The sequence below is a fragment of the Serinus canaria genome, chromosome 12, assembly GCF_022539315.1.
Source record: "Serinus canaria isolate serCan28SL12 chromosome 12, serCan2020, whole genome shotgun sequence".
Taxonomy (NCBI): domain Eukaryota; kingdom Metazoa; phylum Chordata; class Aves; order Passeriformes; family Fringillidae; genus Serinus; species Serinus canaria.
Genome location: NC_066326.1, coordinates 17,527,528 through 17,545,164, shown reverse-complemented (window position 1 = coordinate 17,545,164; position 17,637 = coordinate 17,527,528). Strand labels below are relative to the sequence as shown.

The following is a 17,637-nucleotide window of genomic DNA, read 5'->3' as shown; positions in this document are numbered from 1 at the left end:
AAGTCTCTTTTAGGTCGTGGAAGGCCAGCAGGAACCCCAGCTCCAGCCCTGGGCAGCAGCAGCAGCATAAAACCACCAACATCTCAATGCCAGTGGCTTGGGAGCCCCAAATTTCAGGTGACCATGTCCTGTTCCTGAGTTTTTCCAACTTGCTGAATGAGTAAGGGGAAGGGTAACCCAGCCAAAACCCTGCTGAGCAGCACTGAGCACTGCAACTGATCATTTCACTCTGTTTTCAATCCAGACCTTTGCCTTGGGAGTTTGAACAGAAGCTGTCTGAACCAAAAAGACTTTTCCTTTTTATTCCACCTTTAAGCTGCTAAAAGCTGTACACTGGAAAATAGATATCCTGCCTGGGGCTTCCTGGTTAAAAACACTGGGATGTTAAAACATCTTACCTCAGGCTGCTTTCACCCCCCTTTGCAACCCACAGAAGGAAAGATAACTCGAGGAAGAAGAGTTTAAAGGTTTGTTCCACCCCTGCAAACAGCAGATGATTGGCAGGGCTTGACATCAGCAGATTTGCAATGAGATCCACATGGGATGCAGGGGCTGGAGATGGAAACCAGGAGGACTGGAGAGGGCTCAGAAAGTGCTGCTGAAGGTGTTTGCAGAAGGCTCTGGGGATTTTTTGACCAGTTCACATGGGTGGAGATGGGGGAGGCACCAAAGCAGCAGAATCCTGCTGGGGGACTGGGGGAGGCACCCCCAGAAAGGGACAGAGCTGCCAAGTGCCACCAGGGCATTTCTGCCTGGAGGGGCTGCACCAGCAGAGCTCTGAGGGAAAACAGTGGGGAAAACTCCAAAGGGAAAACAGTGGGGAAACACCAAAGGGGAAACAGTGGGGAAACACCAAAGGGGAAACAGTGGGGAAACACCAAAGGGAAAACACCAAAAGGAAAACACCAAAGGGAAAACACCAAAGGGGAAACACCAAAGGGGAAACACCAAAGGGAAAACAGTGGGGGAAACACCAAAGGGAAACAGTGGGGAAAACACCAAAGGGAAAACACCAAAGGGAAAACAGTGGGGGAAACACCAAAGGGAAAACACCAAAGGGGAAACACCAAAGGGAAAACACCAAAGGGAAAACACCAAAGGGAAAACACCAAAGGGGAAACACCAAAGGGGAAACACCAAAGGGGAAACACCAAAGGGGAAACACCAAAGGGGAAACACCAAAGGGGAAACACCAAAGGGGAAACAAAGGGGAAAACACCAAAGGAGAAACACCAAAGGGAAACCAGTGGGGAAAACACCAAAGGAGAAACACCAAAGGGAAACCAGTGGGGAAAACACCAAAGGGAAACTAGTGGGGGAAACACCAAAGGGGAAACACCAAAGGGAAAACACCAAAGGGGAAACACCAAAGGGGAAACACCAAAGGGGAAACACCAAAGGGGAAACACCAAAGCAAACCAGCCAAACAAACAAAAAAAACCACCCTAAAAACCCCACAAACAAACAAAACAACAAAACCCCACCAAAAATAACACACCACCAGGTAGAGGGGGAGATTCTTGCATTTCTACAGGCACAGTGAGACAGAGATTTGGGAATGGCCAAGAGAAGCCATCTCCCATTCCCTTGCTGGATTTCTGAGTCCAAGCACTCTTTCCCAAAGGATGTCCTGTGATGGTTTGGGTCCATTGGTTGCTCTCTATCTACTCATACTGCCCTTAAAAACAGGACAGGGCATTTCTTCACAAACTGTGCATAAAAATCATTTCACCATATACTGATGGACAAACATTTCCATTTTAGTCCTACTTCTAATCTACATCATCAAAAAAAAGTAATGTGAATTAAATGATTTCACACTTTCATCAGATCCTCTGAGCCATCCCAGACCCCCCTGCTCTGCATGGCCAGGGAACACGCTGAAATCCCCAAACCTGGGGCACAGAAGGGATTTTCCTGAGGAACAAAACACTCTTACCCTGCCTCAGCCACAGCCCCGTGTGATCCTCACTGCAGTGGAGGCTGCACCTGCCCTGGGAATTTTCTCTCAAGGTGCATTTGCTAAAACCCAGCCTCAGTTTTGCACCTTTTTGAAAGGGCAGCAAAGATTTCCCGTGGCTCAGTAATGAGAGCAGTAATTGCCACGGGGCTGACAATAATTTATGCACAAGTTCTCAATTGCTTCTAATGGCCTGTCAGATGGTGAAAGGGAATGCAAAGCAGATCAGCAAAACCACATTCTTGAAACCTGCACTCCTGCTAAGGGATATCAAGAGAAAGAACTGGGGTGGCTTCTGGAGAAGCAATAAAACTGCATTTTATCCAGAGATTGCTCTAGATAGATTCCCTGACTGCACCAGAAATGGAAATTATGTTCTCCAGGACTCACCCAGACCTGAAATGGAGATCTTTTTTTAAAATACTTTTTTAAAAATCCTTTTTTAAGGATGCAGCCTCACAGCCATGAGGCTCCATCCTTACAAAAGGCTCCTGAGCACTCTCTCATTTGTTGGAAATGTGGATTTTATCCTGCTGTTCTCCTTCAAAAGCCTCAGGAGAAATACGTTTTGCACTTCAACTGCAGAAAGCAGTTAAATGCTAATTCCGTCACAGCACCAAAAGTTACAGGTGGGTTTCAAGAGTCAAGAAAAGAAAGAGTTAGATACTTATTTTTAAAAATACAGAAGAGTTCAACTTACTATACTAATCAGTAATGCCACTGGTAGATACAAATTCAGGATGTGTGAGGGGGAGATGGAGATATATTAAATAAAGGCAGATAAATGCTCAATTTACAAGGTGTTTCCCTGACACTGTGTTTTAAAGCCTCTTGTTTCCAAATTATCCTTTAGTCCTCCAAAGCAAGACTGTCACTTCTGGGGGGTGACAACTTTTCAAGTTAGTCCAAGCAAGAAGTTGCTGAGCTCAGAATATAGGCAGTGGTGGTTGAACAAATCAGTGTGGAAAGAAAACTCGTCTGAGCTCATTTTCAAAATGGAAATGCATTTCATTTGGAAAAACAAAAGAAAAAATTAGAATTTTAAGGAGAGGCAAGATCACAAATAGAGAACAACATGGGCCAGCTCTCCTTTCTAACACCTGGCTGTACTTTCAGAAGTAAATATATTATTTTCAAGGGGAAAAAAATGACATAAAAGTTGCCAACAAATGCATATTTCAATGAAATTTTCATTCTGGAGAGAGTCAGGAAAGGAAAACACTGAAGTCAGACCCATGAAAATCAGTTACCAGTGGGATTACTCCCCACTTCACCAAGGCAAAATCAAGCTTCATATGTCCATTTTCCAGAGTTTGGGACTCTTCAAAAAGTCATCTGCCAATAAATTATTGGTACCCTCGGCAGCAATTTCTGATATATTAATTTTAAAATTAAAGGGAATTATTTAGACAACTGCCCCCAAGAAAAACTTCCAAAAAAAGCGTGGAAGACCTTTACAATGTGTTCCACAGATTGGATTACAAGATAGTCACTAATTTGATTTTTATTCATGTGCAAACCAGGGCAGGAAAGCTTTCAGGAAGGCAATTCTTGAGGCAGGGAAAGCAGTGACTACTGCCTAGAACGCTGTGCTGTGGGAAAACACAAACACATTTTCCCAGGCTGGGCTGCTGCTGAGCTTTCCAGACTCCCTCAGAATCTCAGCTGGCTCCTGTCTTCCCATGGGAAAAGAAACATTTTAAATGCAGGATCAAAATAATAAGAATAACAGTTTGAAAAAGAAAGGAACAAGCCTCCCCTGCCTGATGACACAGCTCCCCTCTTCCTAAAACCTGGAGATAGCATGCTTTCAAAACAGCTTTCCCCCCAGATAAAACAAAATCAAATAAAATAGGGCAATCTGCACATTTAGTCTGAGCTAAATCCTAATTTTGTCAAGAATTTCTCATGGTTTATGAGAGATTGGGATAATGTCCCACCAGCTAGATGAGGTAATTCCAATAAATAACATTTTCTTCAGTTAAAAAAAAATTAAAAATAAAAAAAGCAACACCTCCTTTATCTTTCCATGCCCAAATGGAGCACCTGCTGGATCAATAGGCAGGCACTGAAAAGGCAGTGAGGAAGCAATGAAAGGCTCCTGGTGGTTTCTGCAGGATCCAAGAAGCCCAGGCAGGAGCTGTGCAGGGCCACTGCTGATGGTGCTGGGAATGGCAGGGCGAGGAGCAAGGGGCTGCAAGGGAAGCAGCCCAAGGAAACTGCAGCAAATGTAAAAAGCATTTCAGGGCTATATTTAGAGGAAGACATTCTTCCTGCCTTTGCCAGGCTGCTCACGTCATTTCACACAGCATGTTTGATCCAGCTTTAGAAGTCTGGGAGGGAGAGGGAGAGGGGGGGAGGGAAAAAATCTGGATCAGCTGCCAGAAATGGAAATCTTGCATTTATGGAGAGGAACAAATATTTTAAGCATGTGAATTCAAGAGTGCTTTCCAAAGAGGGTGTGTGGGGGGGAAATGGGAGAAAAGGAAGGGGGCAGGCAGGGTGGCAGAACTTCCTGCAGGCAGAGAGGCTCTGCAGAATATGGAGAGCATTCATCAGGAGCAGGACTTTGCTCCAATATTCCCTTTGGAGCCAGGCTCACCAGCCTGAGCTGCACCACTAAAAATACTGAAATGTGTGAATCTCACTGAGTTCAAGCCTTCCTCTGGTGCAAGCTGGAGATCTGTGCTCCTGCCATGGCATCCAGCAGTTACATAAGCCATTACATATTTCTGATCCATGATACGTGATAAACAAGCACCAAGGGTGAATCAAACACGCTCCAAATGCAGGCTCAGAGGTGCAAACTCTATCAAAACCACGCCAGCTTCACAAGAAAGTTATGATTTGCCTTTAACTCACGTCATGAGGTTCAGGATTTGCATAAAGAAACGTCAAGATGAAAAGGAAAATATGTCAGGAGCAGATGTAATGGGATCGGGAACAAAGCAGGTGGAAATTTCCTGTTTGTGACCTTCTGGAGGCTGGGGATGGAATTGATTTGAGATTTAGGACATGCTTTGCTTAAACTGAGATGACTTCTGTGAAAAGTTTTTACCTTCATTCCCTTCTCCAGGTGGCTGATAAAAGGAAAGCCCCAAAGATATGATGGCTGCAATTTCCAAGATGATGAGAGTCACGTCCTGCAACGCTTCCCAAACTAGCTGTATGAATGTTTTTGGCTTCTTTGGAGGTATAAAATTTTTTCCAAAAATAAGCTTTCTTTTTTCTAGGTCTGCAGCAGTTCCAGCTAATCCTGTAAATAAAAAAAATAAAATAAAATAAAATCAATTCAAATTGCCATGAAATAGAAATGCATCCCTAGAAATTACTTCTCCAAGAAAAATTCCAAACTGTGGCACCTATGGCATATTGACAAATGCAAATATTACACTTCAATTGTGCTTTCATGAGAGGATTTGTCCTGATATTCTGAACAGAATTCTCACGAGCTCCATTTAGCACCAATTCCTGCCAGGTTTAATCATTAAATGCCTTTGAATTCAGAGGTTTGTGTTAATAAGACCCATGTCCATACATATGTACAAGCAATGACTTCTGGAAATGGATCCTAAAGCACAAAGAAATTATTTTTGGGATGAAGCTGGAATAGCTGATGGAAGATTTTGGTGATACCTGTAGCAAATCACAGAAATCTGTGTTGAGTATCCAAGGGATAAATCAATAAAGCCTCTGTTGTGCTACTTCAAAGCAACCTCTGGCTGCAAATGGACCTGAGCACATCCCTGGAATGAGCTGCATCTCATTTTTGTCCCAGGAAAAAGGCAAAGTGACGAGTTAGAGATGCACAGAAGGGCAAAAGGAAACAACATGGCTCCATGTATTTTACATGATGATTCAATTTCAGAACATTTCCATTTAAGGACCCAGGATAATAATGGGTGGTTGTGCTGAACAATCCATTGGGGTGCTTTTTTCCCTCCATTTCAATTTTATTAAAGGATGCACGTCTGGTGCCATTCCAGAAAAGCAAAACAAAACCAAAAAAATCAAAACCAAACAAACAAACCCAAAACTTGCAAGCATCAAGGAAAAATAAGTGAGCCCAAAAATCCCTCTGAGCAGCATAAAAAACCGCAAGAAGTGTTCCATGTTTCTGCCAAACAATTCCTGATATCATTGGCTGGATTGGAAAAGACCTTTGGGATCATCAAGTCCAGCTGCTCCCCCAGCACTCCCAATCCCACATCCACACATCCCTTAACTCCCCCCAGGAGTGGTGACTCCACCACAGCCTGTTCCAATGCTGCTCACTGTCACAGACATGTTTCATGAAAATCCTTTCCCCGGGATCTTTTCTCCTGAGAAGCTGAGAGGCCTCAGAAATGAAATGCAAACAATGATTATCTGCTGCTGTGGAATGCAACAGGTGAATCTTTGATTGGTCTCATGTGGGTGCTTTTAATTAATGGCCAATCCCAGTCCAGCTGTCTCAGATTCTCAGGTCAGTCACAAGATTTTTTTATCATTCCATTCCTTTCCATTCTTTGCCAACCTCCTGATGAAATCCTTTCTTCTATTCTTTTAGCATAGTATAATATATACCACAAAATAATAAATCACCCTTCTGAAACATGGAGCCAACATTCTCATCTCTTCCCTCATCCTGGGACCCCTGTGAACACCCCCACAGGCCACCCCTTCCTTTGGAGAACTGTTTCCCAATATTCAATTTACACCTCCCTTGGTGCACCTGGAGGCTCTTTCCTCTTGTCTTATTTAGAGAGGAGACCAAGCCAGCTGGAGCATTTACAGAGCTTTAGGTTTGGAACATGATCAGCAACATATTTATGGTTAGTTGGGATTATTTATGGTTATTTGGGATTATCTATGGTTATTTATGGCTCTCCATCCTTACATGACACCCGGAAAACGCTGAGGATGAGGAGCAGAAGGTGCCTGTGAGGGAGGAAACCACCAACCCCATGCTGTGAGGATTCCTGAGCTCAGGAGGTTCAGGGCAAATCCCTGCCTCCCCCAAAGCCTGTGGGATGCCTCAGGGGTGGGAAGCCCTGCCAACATCCCCTCCAAGCAGTGAGGGAATGCCCAGAGTCCCCACTCTGTGCCTGGCTCCCCCAGTCCCTCCCGGGTGTGTCACCGACATGTTCTATGAAAAATCCTTTCCTTGGGATTTTTCCCTCCTGAGAAGCTGAGAGGCCTCAGGAACAAACTGCAAACAAGGATTCTCTGCTGCTGTGGGATGGAACAGGTGGATCTGGGATTGGTCTCATCTGGTTGTTTCCAATTAAGGGCCAATCCCAGATCACCTGTGCAGACTGTCTCGGTCAGAAACCTTTGTTATTCATTCCTTTTCTATTCTTAGCTTCCTTCTGCTGAAACCCTTTCCTCTATTCTTTTAGTATAGTTCAATATAATATATATCATAAAATAATAAATCAAGCTTCTGATACATGGAGTCAGATCCTCATCTCTCCCCTCCTCCTGGGACCCTTGTGGACAATACCACACCGGGTGCTCCCTCCGTTTCCTGGGGACGAAAGCGATGCTCCCCTGGCCAGATCAGCCCTGCCTCTCTGCAGGCACATCCTGACTCACTTTTCCCTTCAGGTGTCTCCTTACAGCTGCTGGGAGGCTGCTGGCTCTTGGTTAACTCATCAAAGTTTCATTTCCCCCTCAGCTGCAGAGAAACACGAGCCCCTCCCGTGGATCAGGGTTATTATTACCTCACCCCGTTTAATTTGCAGCACCTCTGCTCAGTGGCATGGGACAGGTTCCAGCCAGCAGGAGGTGTCTGCATCACCCTCCAGCATCCCAACTCCTCTGAGAGCTCCCAGGAAGCTTCCAAGGCTGGGAAAACCTTTTCCCCTGTGGCCTTTTGTGAGCCCACAGAAGTTTGGGCAAGGCAGATGAGGGATGAGGCAGGGACCAGCCCCAGCACACACCAATCCAGGGCACTCTGAGCAGCACCAGAGGGCTGCCAAAAGGAAGGAGTCACTCCAAAAATCAGAGACTTGTGGGATCACTAAGATTGGAAAAGACCTCTAAGATCATTGAACCAAACTTTTAACCCACCCCATCCCCAGGCACCTGCATGTTTCTGAGTGCTTCCAGGGATGGGGACTCCACCACTCCCCTGGGCAGCCTCTTCCAGTGCTTGACAGCCCTTCCACGGAGAAATTTTTCCTAATATTCAATCTAAACCTGCCCTGGAACACCTGGAGGCCATTTCCTCTCATGGACCTTGTTCTCAGGGGCAGAGCCCGACACCCCTTGGCTGTCCCCTCCTGCCAGGAGCTGTGCAGAGCCAGAAATCCCCCCTGAGCCTCCTCTGCTCCAGGCTGAGCCCCTTCCCAGCTCCTCCTCATGGGGCTTGTACCAAAGGCACCCTCCATTTGCATCACACCCCCAAAACTCAACCTCACAGTGAGGGGGAAATTCCTGCATCAGGAATGGGCATCCCTGACAGGGACTTGGGGCAGGAATTTTGATCTGATGCAGCTTCAGGCAGCAACACAAAACCCTGGAAGGAAAATCCCAAGGAATGGAAGGAGCAGACATGTGGACAAAGCCTTTTTCCACCACAGAAGTTTGGTGCTCAGTGGTGGGGCAGCTCCAGCAGCTCAGCAGGGCAGGGATGGCTGGGACAGCACTGGGGAAAGCTGCAGGGATTTTCAATAATCCCACTCACAGTTCCCAGGGTGTGCTGAATCCCTGAGTGGATGGATGGCCATGGCCATCCTTATTTTCCTGACTGTGGTCCACAGCAAGCTGGAATTCAGACATCAGTCATTCAGACTCTTCCATTTCTGTTAACATTATTTCCTTTAAGAACCACAAACAAGGGTAAATTATACAGATGATTTTATTCTAAATTATACAGATGATTTTATTCTTCTCTCTAAGTCTTGCTGAAATTACTCACCCACTCACAGTCTCATCTAAAAACCAGAGTGTATTCATCTTTAATAATGAAATTTATTTCCTTGTAAATCATTTAGAAATCCTGGAAAATGACATCCAGTGTTCAGCTCAAACCAAAAGGTTTTGCTCTTCCAGTGACCCAGGCATCACTCAGGATCCTGCCCAGCAAAATTTTGGGGCTGTTTTTTTTTAAACTCCCAATGAATGCCAGAAATGAACAAACTCTTCTAATGAGGGAGAGAAAGAGAAAGGAGACGATGGGGAAAGTGATGAAATTGGATTTTAAGAGTTGTGTAGAGATAAGGGCCAGCAAAGGGCATGGAAATGACCAAGATGTGGGGAAAAGGGCTGAGCTCTGGGGCAAGGCAAGAGCTTTGCCCTGCCAAACTCCCATCAATCCTCAGCGTGCACAGGAAGGTGCAGGAAGGGTCCTCCTGATCTCTCCCAAGTCAGCTCTCTGCTCAGAAAGGTAATTTTGATTATTCCTGGGAGGTTCTGGGCTTGGCCAGGCCGGAGGTGGCTGGTGGTGCCCAGATGGCACAGCCAGGGCAGCACAGCCAGGGCAGCACAGCCAGGGCAGCACAGCCAGGGCAGCACAGCACACCTGCCCCCAGCAGCACCTGAGCCTGGGGATGCCCTCCCTGCTGCCCCAGGCACGCTGGGGTTTATCCTGTTAAACACCCCCCTCCATCTCCTGAATATCACTGCTTTGTTTCTCCCTGGAGCCCTGTGACAACAAAAAAGAGCCTTGCAGATGAAGGCAATTTAAAACATCATTCCTGTGCAGGACAGAAAACACCCAAGGATGTGCAGAGGAACCAATGGGGACTAAAAAACATGAATGGAAATGGAAGCCCAGCAGGACTTCAGGTTTCACAGATTCCCAGCACAAGCAGCAGCTCCCATCTTGTGTTCAGCCTGGCAATAAATGTCACAGACTGGCTGGGTTTAGGTTCATGTCTCCACACAAGCATGAATATTTTAGTTAAGTGCTTTTCTAGGTCAAAGCTGTGCAGCACAACTCTGCTTGACCTGAGTGTTCAGAACAGATGTGCAGATTCGGGTTAAATTTACATCCAGATATTGCACACAGGTTCAGGAAATGCTGTGACAATTTACTGATGCTTCCAGCACTTGAGTAACTGCTTAAGGCTTCATTTTCCAAAAGTTTTCACCAAAATTTGTGGGAGAATAAAAGGGATTGCATAGAAAACTTTTCCTACCATGTCGTGCAGTATATTAAATTCATTTATGATTTAATCTGGCACTGTTGCCTTTTTGGAGGGAGAAAAAGAACGCAGAACTGGAGAAATGCCACTTAATGAATTTTCTCTGTTCCTTATCTACATCTGCCAGTTCCTGCACGTTGACTATAAAGCCATTTTTTCAATTAATGCCTGGAAAATTGTATTTCTCTGACAGTCATCTCCACTGCAACCAAATGGAGCATGACAAACACTGAATGATTCTGATGCTGCAAAAATAGAAAAAGCACAGCACATCTAACACAACAATTAAAAAAAAAACACCATAAAACTTTTAAGAGAATGTTTGAAATTGGCTCAAATTAGGAGCTGAAGAATGAAGAATTTACATTTGCATTAATGGAACAAATAAAGCAGTCATTGCTTATTAAATTCCTTCCGTGCTTTTTCTGATGCAGCCAGAAAATAAAATAAAAATTTCAAACAGCACAACCTGTAAATAATGGTGTTTTAAAACTCAAATGTGAGATTTGTTCAGCACAGAAGGGAAAGGCTTCCAGGGACATTGTGGAACTGAAGGGAGAGAGGGAAGGCAGCTTTTTTGATTAGAGATAATTAAAAATTAGGTATGACACACCTGAGTTCTTCCTGGTTTTATTTCTGAAGCCAAAATCCCCTTGGCCTCAGACTCTGTTCTCCCACGATGAACCCTCCCACCATCACAGAAACTGAAGACTATAACACCCCAAAGACTCCCCTGGACAGGTATTCCATTTTCCTTGCCTGTATTCCCATTCACCAGCTGTATTTCCCATGGAGCTCCCTGCCATTCCTGCTGCTCCTCAGCAACTCAGGAAACCCAGCCCCAGGCCCACAGAGCCCCTGCAGACTCTCACATCTTCCTCATGAACATTAATTAGAAGTATCAGCCTAATTGCTGCTGGGGCAACAAGGACAATTCAAGTCCCTCACTAAATATTTTTAGTGGGATTTGATTCCCTGCCTTTGCCAGCAGAGATTTTTCTCTGCTTTCCCCTCTCCATGAACCAAGAAATAGCTTGGCTTTGTTCCTTCCATCTCCTCAGCAGCTTCATCTCTGTACCAGTGACTGAAGGAGCTGGAAATGTCACATTTTCAATTCAAATGAAGAGCTTGAAGCCAACAGATTCAGCTCCCGAGGTCTGCCTTAGGAAAGTGCCCCAACCTACCTGGGGAAAGCAGGGGGACACTCCCAATAAACTGGTTCTGGTTTGGATCAGATGCTCAGGAAGGTCTGGTTTGTCCCTAAGCCATAAAGATGTCATCACTGTGGTGTAATCCAGCATCAGCCTCCCCTATTTCCCACTGGAAAGTGGGACTGGGGGAAAGAAAACTTTCCATTCCCTCCTTTTCTCTCTATCCCTTCCTAAAAGCCCCAACACCATTCAGGAATTCTTCATGGCCCCTGTTTATCCAAGGAAAGCAGGTCAGGAATTCTTCATGAGCCTTGTTTATCCAAGGAAAACAAACACCTGGAACACCCCAAAACCACAGCCTGCATTAAACTGACACAAGGGGATTGGTTTCCCAGTAAAACCTTCCCCAAAGATGGGAAACACAAAGAGGAAATGTTCACCCCTGGAATGGGGGCCTCCCAGTTTCACCAAGATTTTCCTTGCAGCACATTGAAATTCTGTTCAGGTCATATTAAAATAAAGTCACTTGAGAGAACGCTGTCCATCAGTGGGAGAGAGTTTAATGAGAGCATCATCCAATTCCAGCAAGGTGAATTGGAATTTCACTACTGAATGAACCTCAACAAATAATAATTTCCTTCTAATCTCAGGACTACAAAGCTGTCTCTAAGTGTAATGAATCTCATTACCCTTTTTCATTAATATCACTTGAATACTTTTTTTTAATAAAGGTTAAGAAATACATCCAAAAATTAAAAGCCTTTGGCATGACGTCTTCCAAGCACGTGTCCTGTGAGCTTTATGCTGCTGCTGGGACCATTCCTGTGGGCAGAACCTTGGGGGACCCAGACCCTCCTGGACTCAGACCCTTCACAGCCACATCCAGACAGCCAACACAGAGAAAAGAGGGCACAGCAACAGGAAATTAATTACCTCCCTCTCCACTTCCTCATTAATCACTCTCCCTTCTTCACATCTGACAGCAAGGAGTGGCCCAGCTACCCTGTCCTGCCCTCTGAGCTCTGCCACCCCTCAGCACCCCAAACCCAAACCTGACCACAAAAACCCTCCCTGGGACGGGCTGCAACCCAGGCTATCACCTGAGCCACACAAAGCATGCAAATACCTCTCTAATTCCACGACCTTTCAAAAACATAAAGGAGCTGAAGAGATAACAATTGTTCCCGCAGCCTGATTGTCTAATGCAAATGTCAGGAGCAGGTACAGCTGTCAGGAACAGGCACAGAACAACTTGCACTTGTGCCATGAGTTGCCATCCCTCAATCTGTAGAAATTGCAAAAACCTTTATCTCAATTTGATGAGTCAGGGAGAAGCTGAGGTTCCTGCCCCAGCCAGGCTGGGGGCAGTTCAGGGCAGTGAACCCACATCATCTGGGAGTGCTGATTTACACTCACACCAGGCAGGGCTTGTTACTGCCCAGAAGCACTGAATGCTCCATGACATCTCTAATTCCCCATCAGCCATTCGGGGTTTGGTTCCTTCCATCAGCTTTTAATTCCTCTTTAAAGTCGAATTGCCCTGAAACGAAGCCATTGAGCAGGAACAAACAGTTTACATAAGATGAGAAATAACAGCAGCACCAGAAATGGTTCTTGAGAGTGGCTGGAAACTGCCCCCAAAAAGCCACTCATGTGAAAGACATGCCATGATTTCATAATCATCTAATGACTGGACTTATGTGCAGCTCATGAACGTGAGCCAGGACAGGGGCAACAGATGAGACATCAAATATTCAAGGCAAGACATGCACTGTGGCAGATGACTAATGGTTTTCTGGCCCAAACAGAGAGCAAGAAGCTTTCTGCAAAAGCTGATAAAGCACTCAGGGAGAGCTCAAGATCCAGAGTGAAGAAAGAGAAATCAGGATTTTTTTATTTTACAAGTGTCAGTGGGAGTGTGGCTGCTGAGAGGGAAGAGAATTACCCCACCAGAAATCATTCCTTCAGCTCTTACCCACCCTGGTCATCATGAAACCATCCACACACATCTCACCTCGGTACGCCAGGCTCCTGGAAACATTTTTCTTTTGCTCTACCACGATAGAACATCAAGTACAATAAAGCCACTAGATTCAAGGCAAGGATTGTAAGAAATACTAATAATCTAGAATAAATACTACTAATCCAGAATTAACACCCATCATCCCAACCATCACCAACTAAATTATAAAATGCCAATAAAAATCCATTTTTGCATGACATATTTAAATGCCAGAGCAGTAAGAGCACAGATCTACACCCAGCACTAAGAGACAATGACACTGAAGGTTGTGGAAGGGTTTGGACACCCCACAGCCACTGGATCCTCCAGGTTTGTCCAGCATCACAGACCCTCAGCTTCTGCATGGGGCTGGGGCTTTTAGGAAGGGATAGAGAGAAAGAGGGAATGGAAGGTTGTCTTTCCCCCAGTCCCACTCAAAGCCTTGAGAATTATTCTTCAGATATTTTGGGTATTTAAACCAAGCCAGGATTTCCCTCCCACAGAAGGACCATACAAATGCCCTCTGCACATTTTGTATCACCCACAAAGCCCTGACTGCCCACTCAAACACAGATGTGGGACCAGTCAAATGATGATAACTGAGAGTGTACAGGAAATAGGATCAAAAATGTGGGGCTACAGTACTGAATTATAATGATATAATTGCTCCAGATAATGTGAAATCTTTTTCTTGCTTTTGATATTTAAGTTAAATCAACATCCCTGGGCTGATTTAACTTAAATTGTTGTTCTTGTTGTTCTGTAGGTCAGGCTTGGAAAGCATTAGCACATAAATCAGGTCATGGCAAGGAGCACCCACGGAAGTTTAACAGCTCCAAGGTGATTGTCAAGAAAACAGTCACAGAATGAAAGACATCATGATGTCAACGTGGAAAGCCTTCCTTAATTAAGACACCTTCATAAGCTCTTATTACTGTTCTCACTGGACACTACTAAAAAAAAAAAAAAAAAAAAAAAAAAAAAATCACCCTTTCACAAAAATTGCCAATGGCAATTTCAGGGAAGAAAAGGCCCTCAAGTCCACCTGTGAGTGGGTGCTGCCAGCCCAGCAGTGAGAAGTGCTGCAGGCAGAGGCAGCCTGTGCCTGGCTGGGCAGTGCTGGGCTCCAGGGAAGCACTGCCATCCCGCTGTGTGGCACCAGGGCCTGCAGGGAGGCACTGCCAGCTGGCAGCTCCCCGAGGCTCACAGGTGGGGATGACAGCCCCAGAGATGTGAAGTGAACCCACAGAGGAGCATGGTCTGAGCCCAGAGAAAGGGCCAGGTCTTTGCCTGTCCCCTGTCCCACTTCCTTCAGGGTCTGCAGGCAGATCCTCCTTGTCACCATCACATTTTCTGGAAAAATCCCTTCACCAAGATTTCTTCTCCTGGGAAGCTGAGAAGCCTCAGAGAAAAATGAAAACAATAATTATCTGATTCTTTTTTCCTGTGTTTGCTGCTCTGGAATGTGGCTTGGAGATTGTTTAACAACAGGTGCTTGTTTGATTGGTTTCATGGGAATTGTTTTGACTTAATGACCAATCACAGCCAGCTGTGTCACACTCTGGAGAGTCACAGGTTTTTCACTGGTATCTTTTTAAACCTTCTGTCTGTATCCTTTCTCTAGCCTTTAGTATAGTATAGATAATATAGTATGGTATAGATAATATAGATAATATAGTATAGTATAGATAATATAGTATAGTATAATTATAATATAGTATAATTATAATATAGTATAGTAGAATATAGTAGAATATAGTATAATTATACATATAGTATAATTATCAATACAGTATAGTGGAACCTAGTGGAATAACTATATAATATAATATAATATAATATAATATAATATAATCATAATATAATATAATATAATTATTAATATAATATAATATAATATAATATATAATAATCAGCCTGCTGAGAACACGGAGTCAGATTCATTTCCTTCCTGCCACAGAGGACCCCAAAAATACCACACTTCCTCACCTAGGAGGACATCAAAAGGGCCTCCATTCCCTGGGCAAATTGTAAAATATTGGGATGTACATTTAGTCCTGAGGGGAAAGTACCTAACATTACAGAAACAAATTTCTCTCTTAATTTTAGAGATGAGAGTCTTATGCCAGTGTTCTGAGAGTCTCTTTTCCAGGAAGGGGAAAGAATCTCTCCTCTTCCATGAAGAATCTTTCCTATCATTATTTGTCACTGCAATCACCACAGTTTCTGTGGCATCAGCAGTTCTGAGGGTCTGGAGCTCAGTTTATTTGATGAAGCCTTTTGAAAGGTTAGAAGTGACACAGCACAACAAGAGATGCTGTGACAACAACAGCAGTGTGGAAAAGAGGGGGCTTCTGCTGAGGCCAGGCACGTGTAGGGTCGGTGGTTAATTCCTCACAGGGTGCTTTCATCTTTGACATAAAAGCACAAAACAGAAAAATAAATTTATATTCTGATGGGACACATCTCTGTGAGGTCTGTCAGGAAGTTGAAATGAAATCAAAATAAATTTATATTCTGATGGGACACATCTCTGTGAGGTCTGCAAGGAAGTTGAAATGAAATCTCCAAATCCACTCTGCCCAGGCTCATGGCTCTTTCCCAGCTGGCTCAGATGAAACAACAAACAAACCAAACTGCACTTTCCTGAGGTGTTACCTCCATGTGCTACTGCTTGGCAGCTCCTAATGTCCCTGTCAGTGTCACCCAGTGCTCCTGTGAGCAGTGTCACTGTGTCACCCACGCAGCCTCTCCAGCTCTGCAGGGCAGGGGCAGCTAAAAAAGAGTGGGAGGGCTGAAAGAAGCCCAGTGCTGTCATCATGATGCCACCTGCAAGCAAGGCTCAGCACTGCTCTGACTCCTGCAGTGACAGTGACTTCCCTCTGACCACGCTGCCCAGTCTGGGAGGGGCTTTTGGAGCATCCAAAGGGAGAAATCCCACAACCCAGGAGCACCTGGGGCTCTCCCAGCACTGCCCCTGCTCCCTCTGGGACTCAGCACCCATCATTTCCCACCCAGCCCATCCTCTCCTGGCACCATGTGGGCATCTGCACCCAGATTCCATCCTGTGGGATGGTGGCACTAATCACCACTGAACTTCTCCACATTGTGTTCCAGGGCAAATCAAAGCTCAAATTAAATTACAAAGTCAGCCAAGGGCTCCATGGGTTTTTATGGCCCCAGGAGGGGCCTGGCTGCAGCAGCACCTCGGAGATGCTCAGGTCAAAGTGGGCTCAGCAAACTCAGTCTGAGGGATTGCCCTGTTCTCAGGTGAGTTTATTTGAATTTATTCATTTATTCTGGGAGAGCTGTTCCCCAGGACCCACCATGGCTCAGCTCCTTCTGGGCAGCTCCTGCTCTGCATTTCTGAATGGGCCTTCCCAGGATGAAGCACAGCAAGGAGTGAATGGGCTGGAGCTCCAGTGGAACGGGTGGCACAACACAAACAGAGGGAATTGCTGGGCAAGGAAAAGCTTTCAGGCCATGAATGGATTAAATGCTTCTCACTGGAGACCTCCTTTCCACTAAAAACCCAAACTGCCCAATGTACAGGGGAGGTTCATTACCAATGTTGGGGTTAATTGAGGGGCATTAAGAAAATGCAATATTTGTTTACTCAGTGAAGCTGCCCAAGGATGGTTGTTGGTGAGAACTTGGTGCTTCTGCCATGACACAAAACAGTGCTGTGATTTCTGCTGATGTGTCTCACACCAGTTTGTAAATATTTGCACACCCTTCAGATCATCCTCTGCCTTTCCTGCAGAGGATGGAGCATCCAAAGGGAGAAATCCAAAGGGAGAAATCCCACAACCAGATTTAAACACAGACTTAGAGGAAGAAGAGAAGTGGGAGAAGCTGTAAAATTCCACCCAAGGATGCCAACATGAGCTCTGCTCCAGAGACCAGCCCAAAGCTGAGCACAGATGCACACTCCAAGCTGGGAGTCACTGGGCTCTGATATTTCAGCAAGACAAACAAGGCCCCCCTTGCCCCATTTTCCAGATTAAATGGAGAAAAGATGCAGGCAGAGCCTCAGGACTTTCATGTCCTGTGGTAATGAGTTCATTCAGACACAAGAGGTGTTCAGGGTCCCAGAGCAGGGATTCACCATGAGCAGCACTGTTCTAGTTGGGAAGATGGCCCCGCTGGAAACAATAGAATTTTATTATTCCAAAGAGCTCCCAGCCTCATTTAAAGCCAGCACAAATACCAGGAAAAGTCACAATGTTTTCTCCACTCCTGCTTTAATTTTGAGGGATGAGAAAAACGAAGCTGTGACCAAAGCAATCCCAAGATGTACTGAGGGATAGAGCATTGCTTTATTCCTGTACCCCCATGCAGCAGAGCTCCACCAGGAGCACAACACCCACAGACTGCTCCCAATTTAGCACA

At 45.2% G+C, this 17,637-nt stretch overlaps 1 protein-coding gene across 7 annotated transcripts in view; it reads right to left on the bottom strand.

Moving 5' to 3' along the window:
- ATP2B2 (ATPase plasma membrane Ca2+ transporting 2) overlaps window positions 1-17,637 on the bottom strand; it is a 255,779-nt gene that overhangs the window by 107,217 nt on the left and 130,925 nt on the right. For all 7 annotated transcript variants that reach the window (XM_050979207.1, XM_050979206.1, XM_050979205.1 and 4 more), the window contains exon 3: window positions 5,019-5,216. In XM_050979207.1, the coding sequence (XP_050835164.1) occupies window positions 5,019-5,216 (198 nt within the window). The remainder of the gene's footprint in view (window positions 1-5,018; window positions 5,217-17,637) is intronic.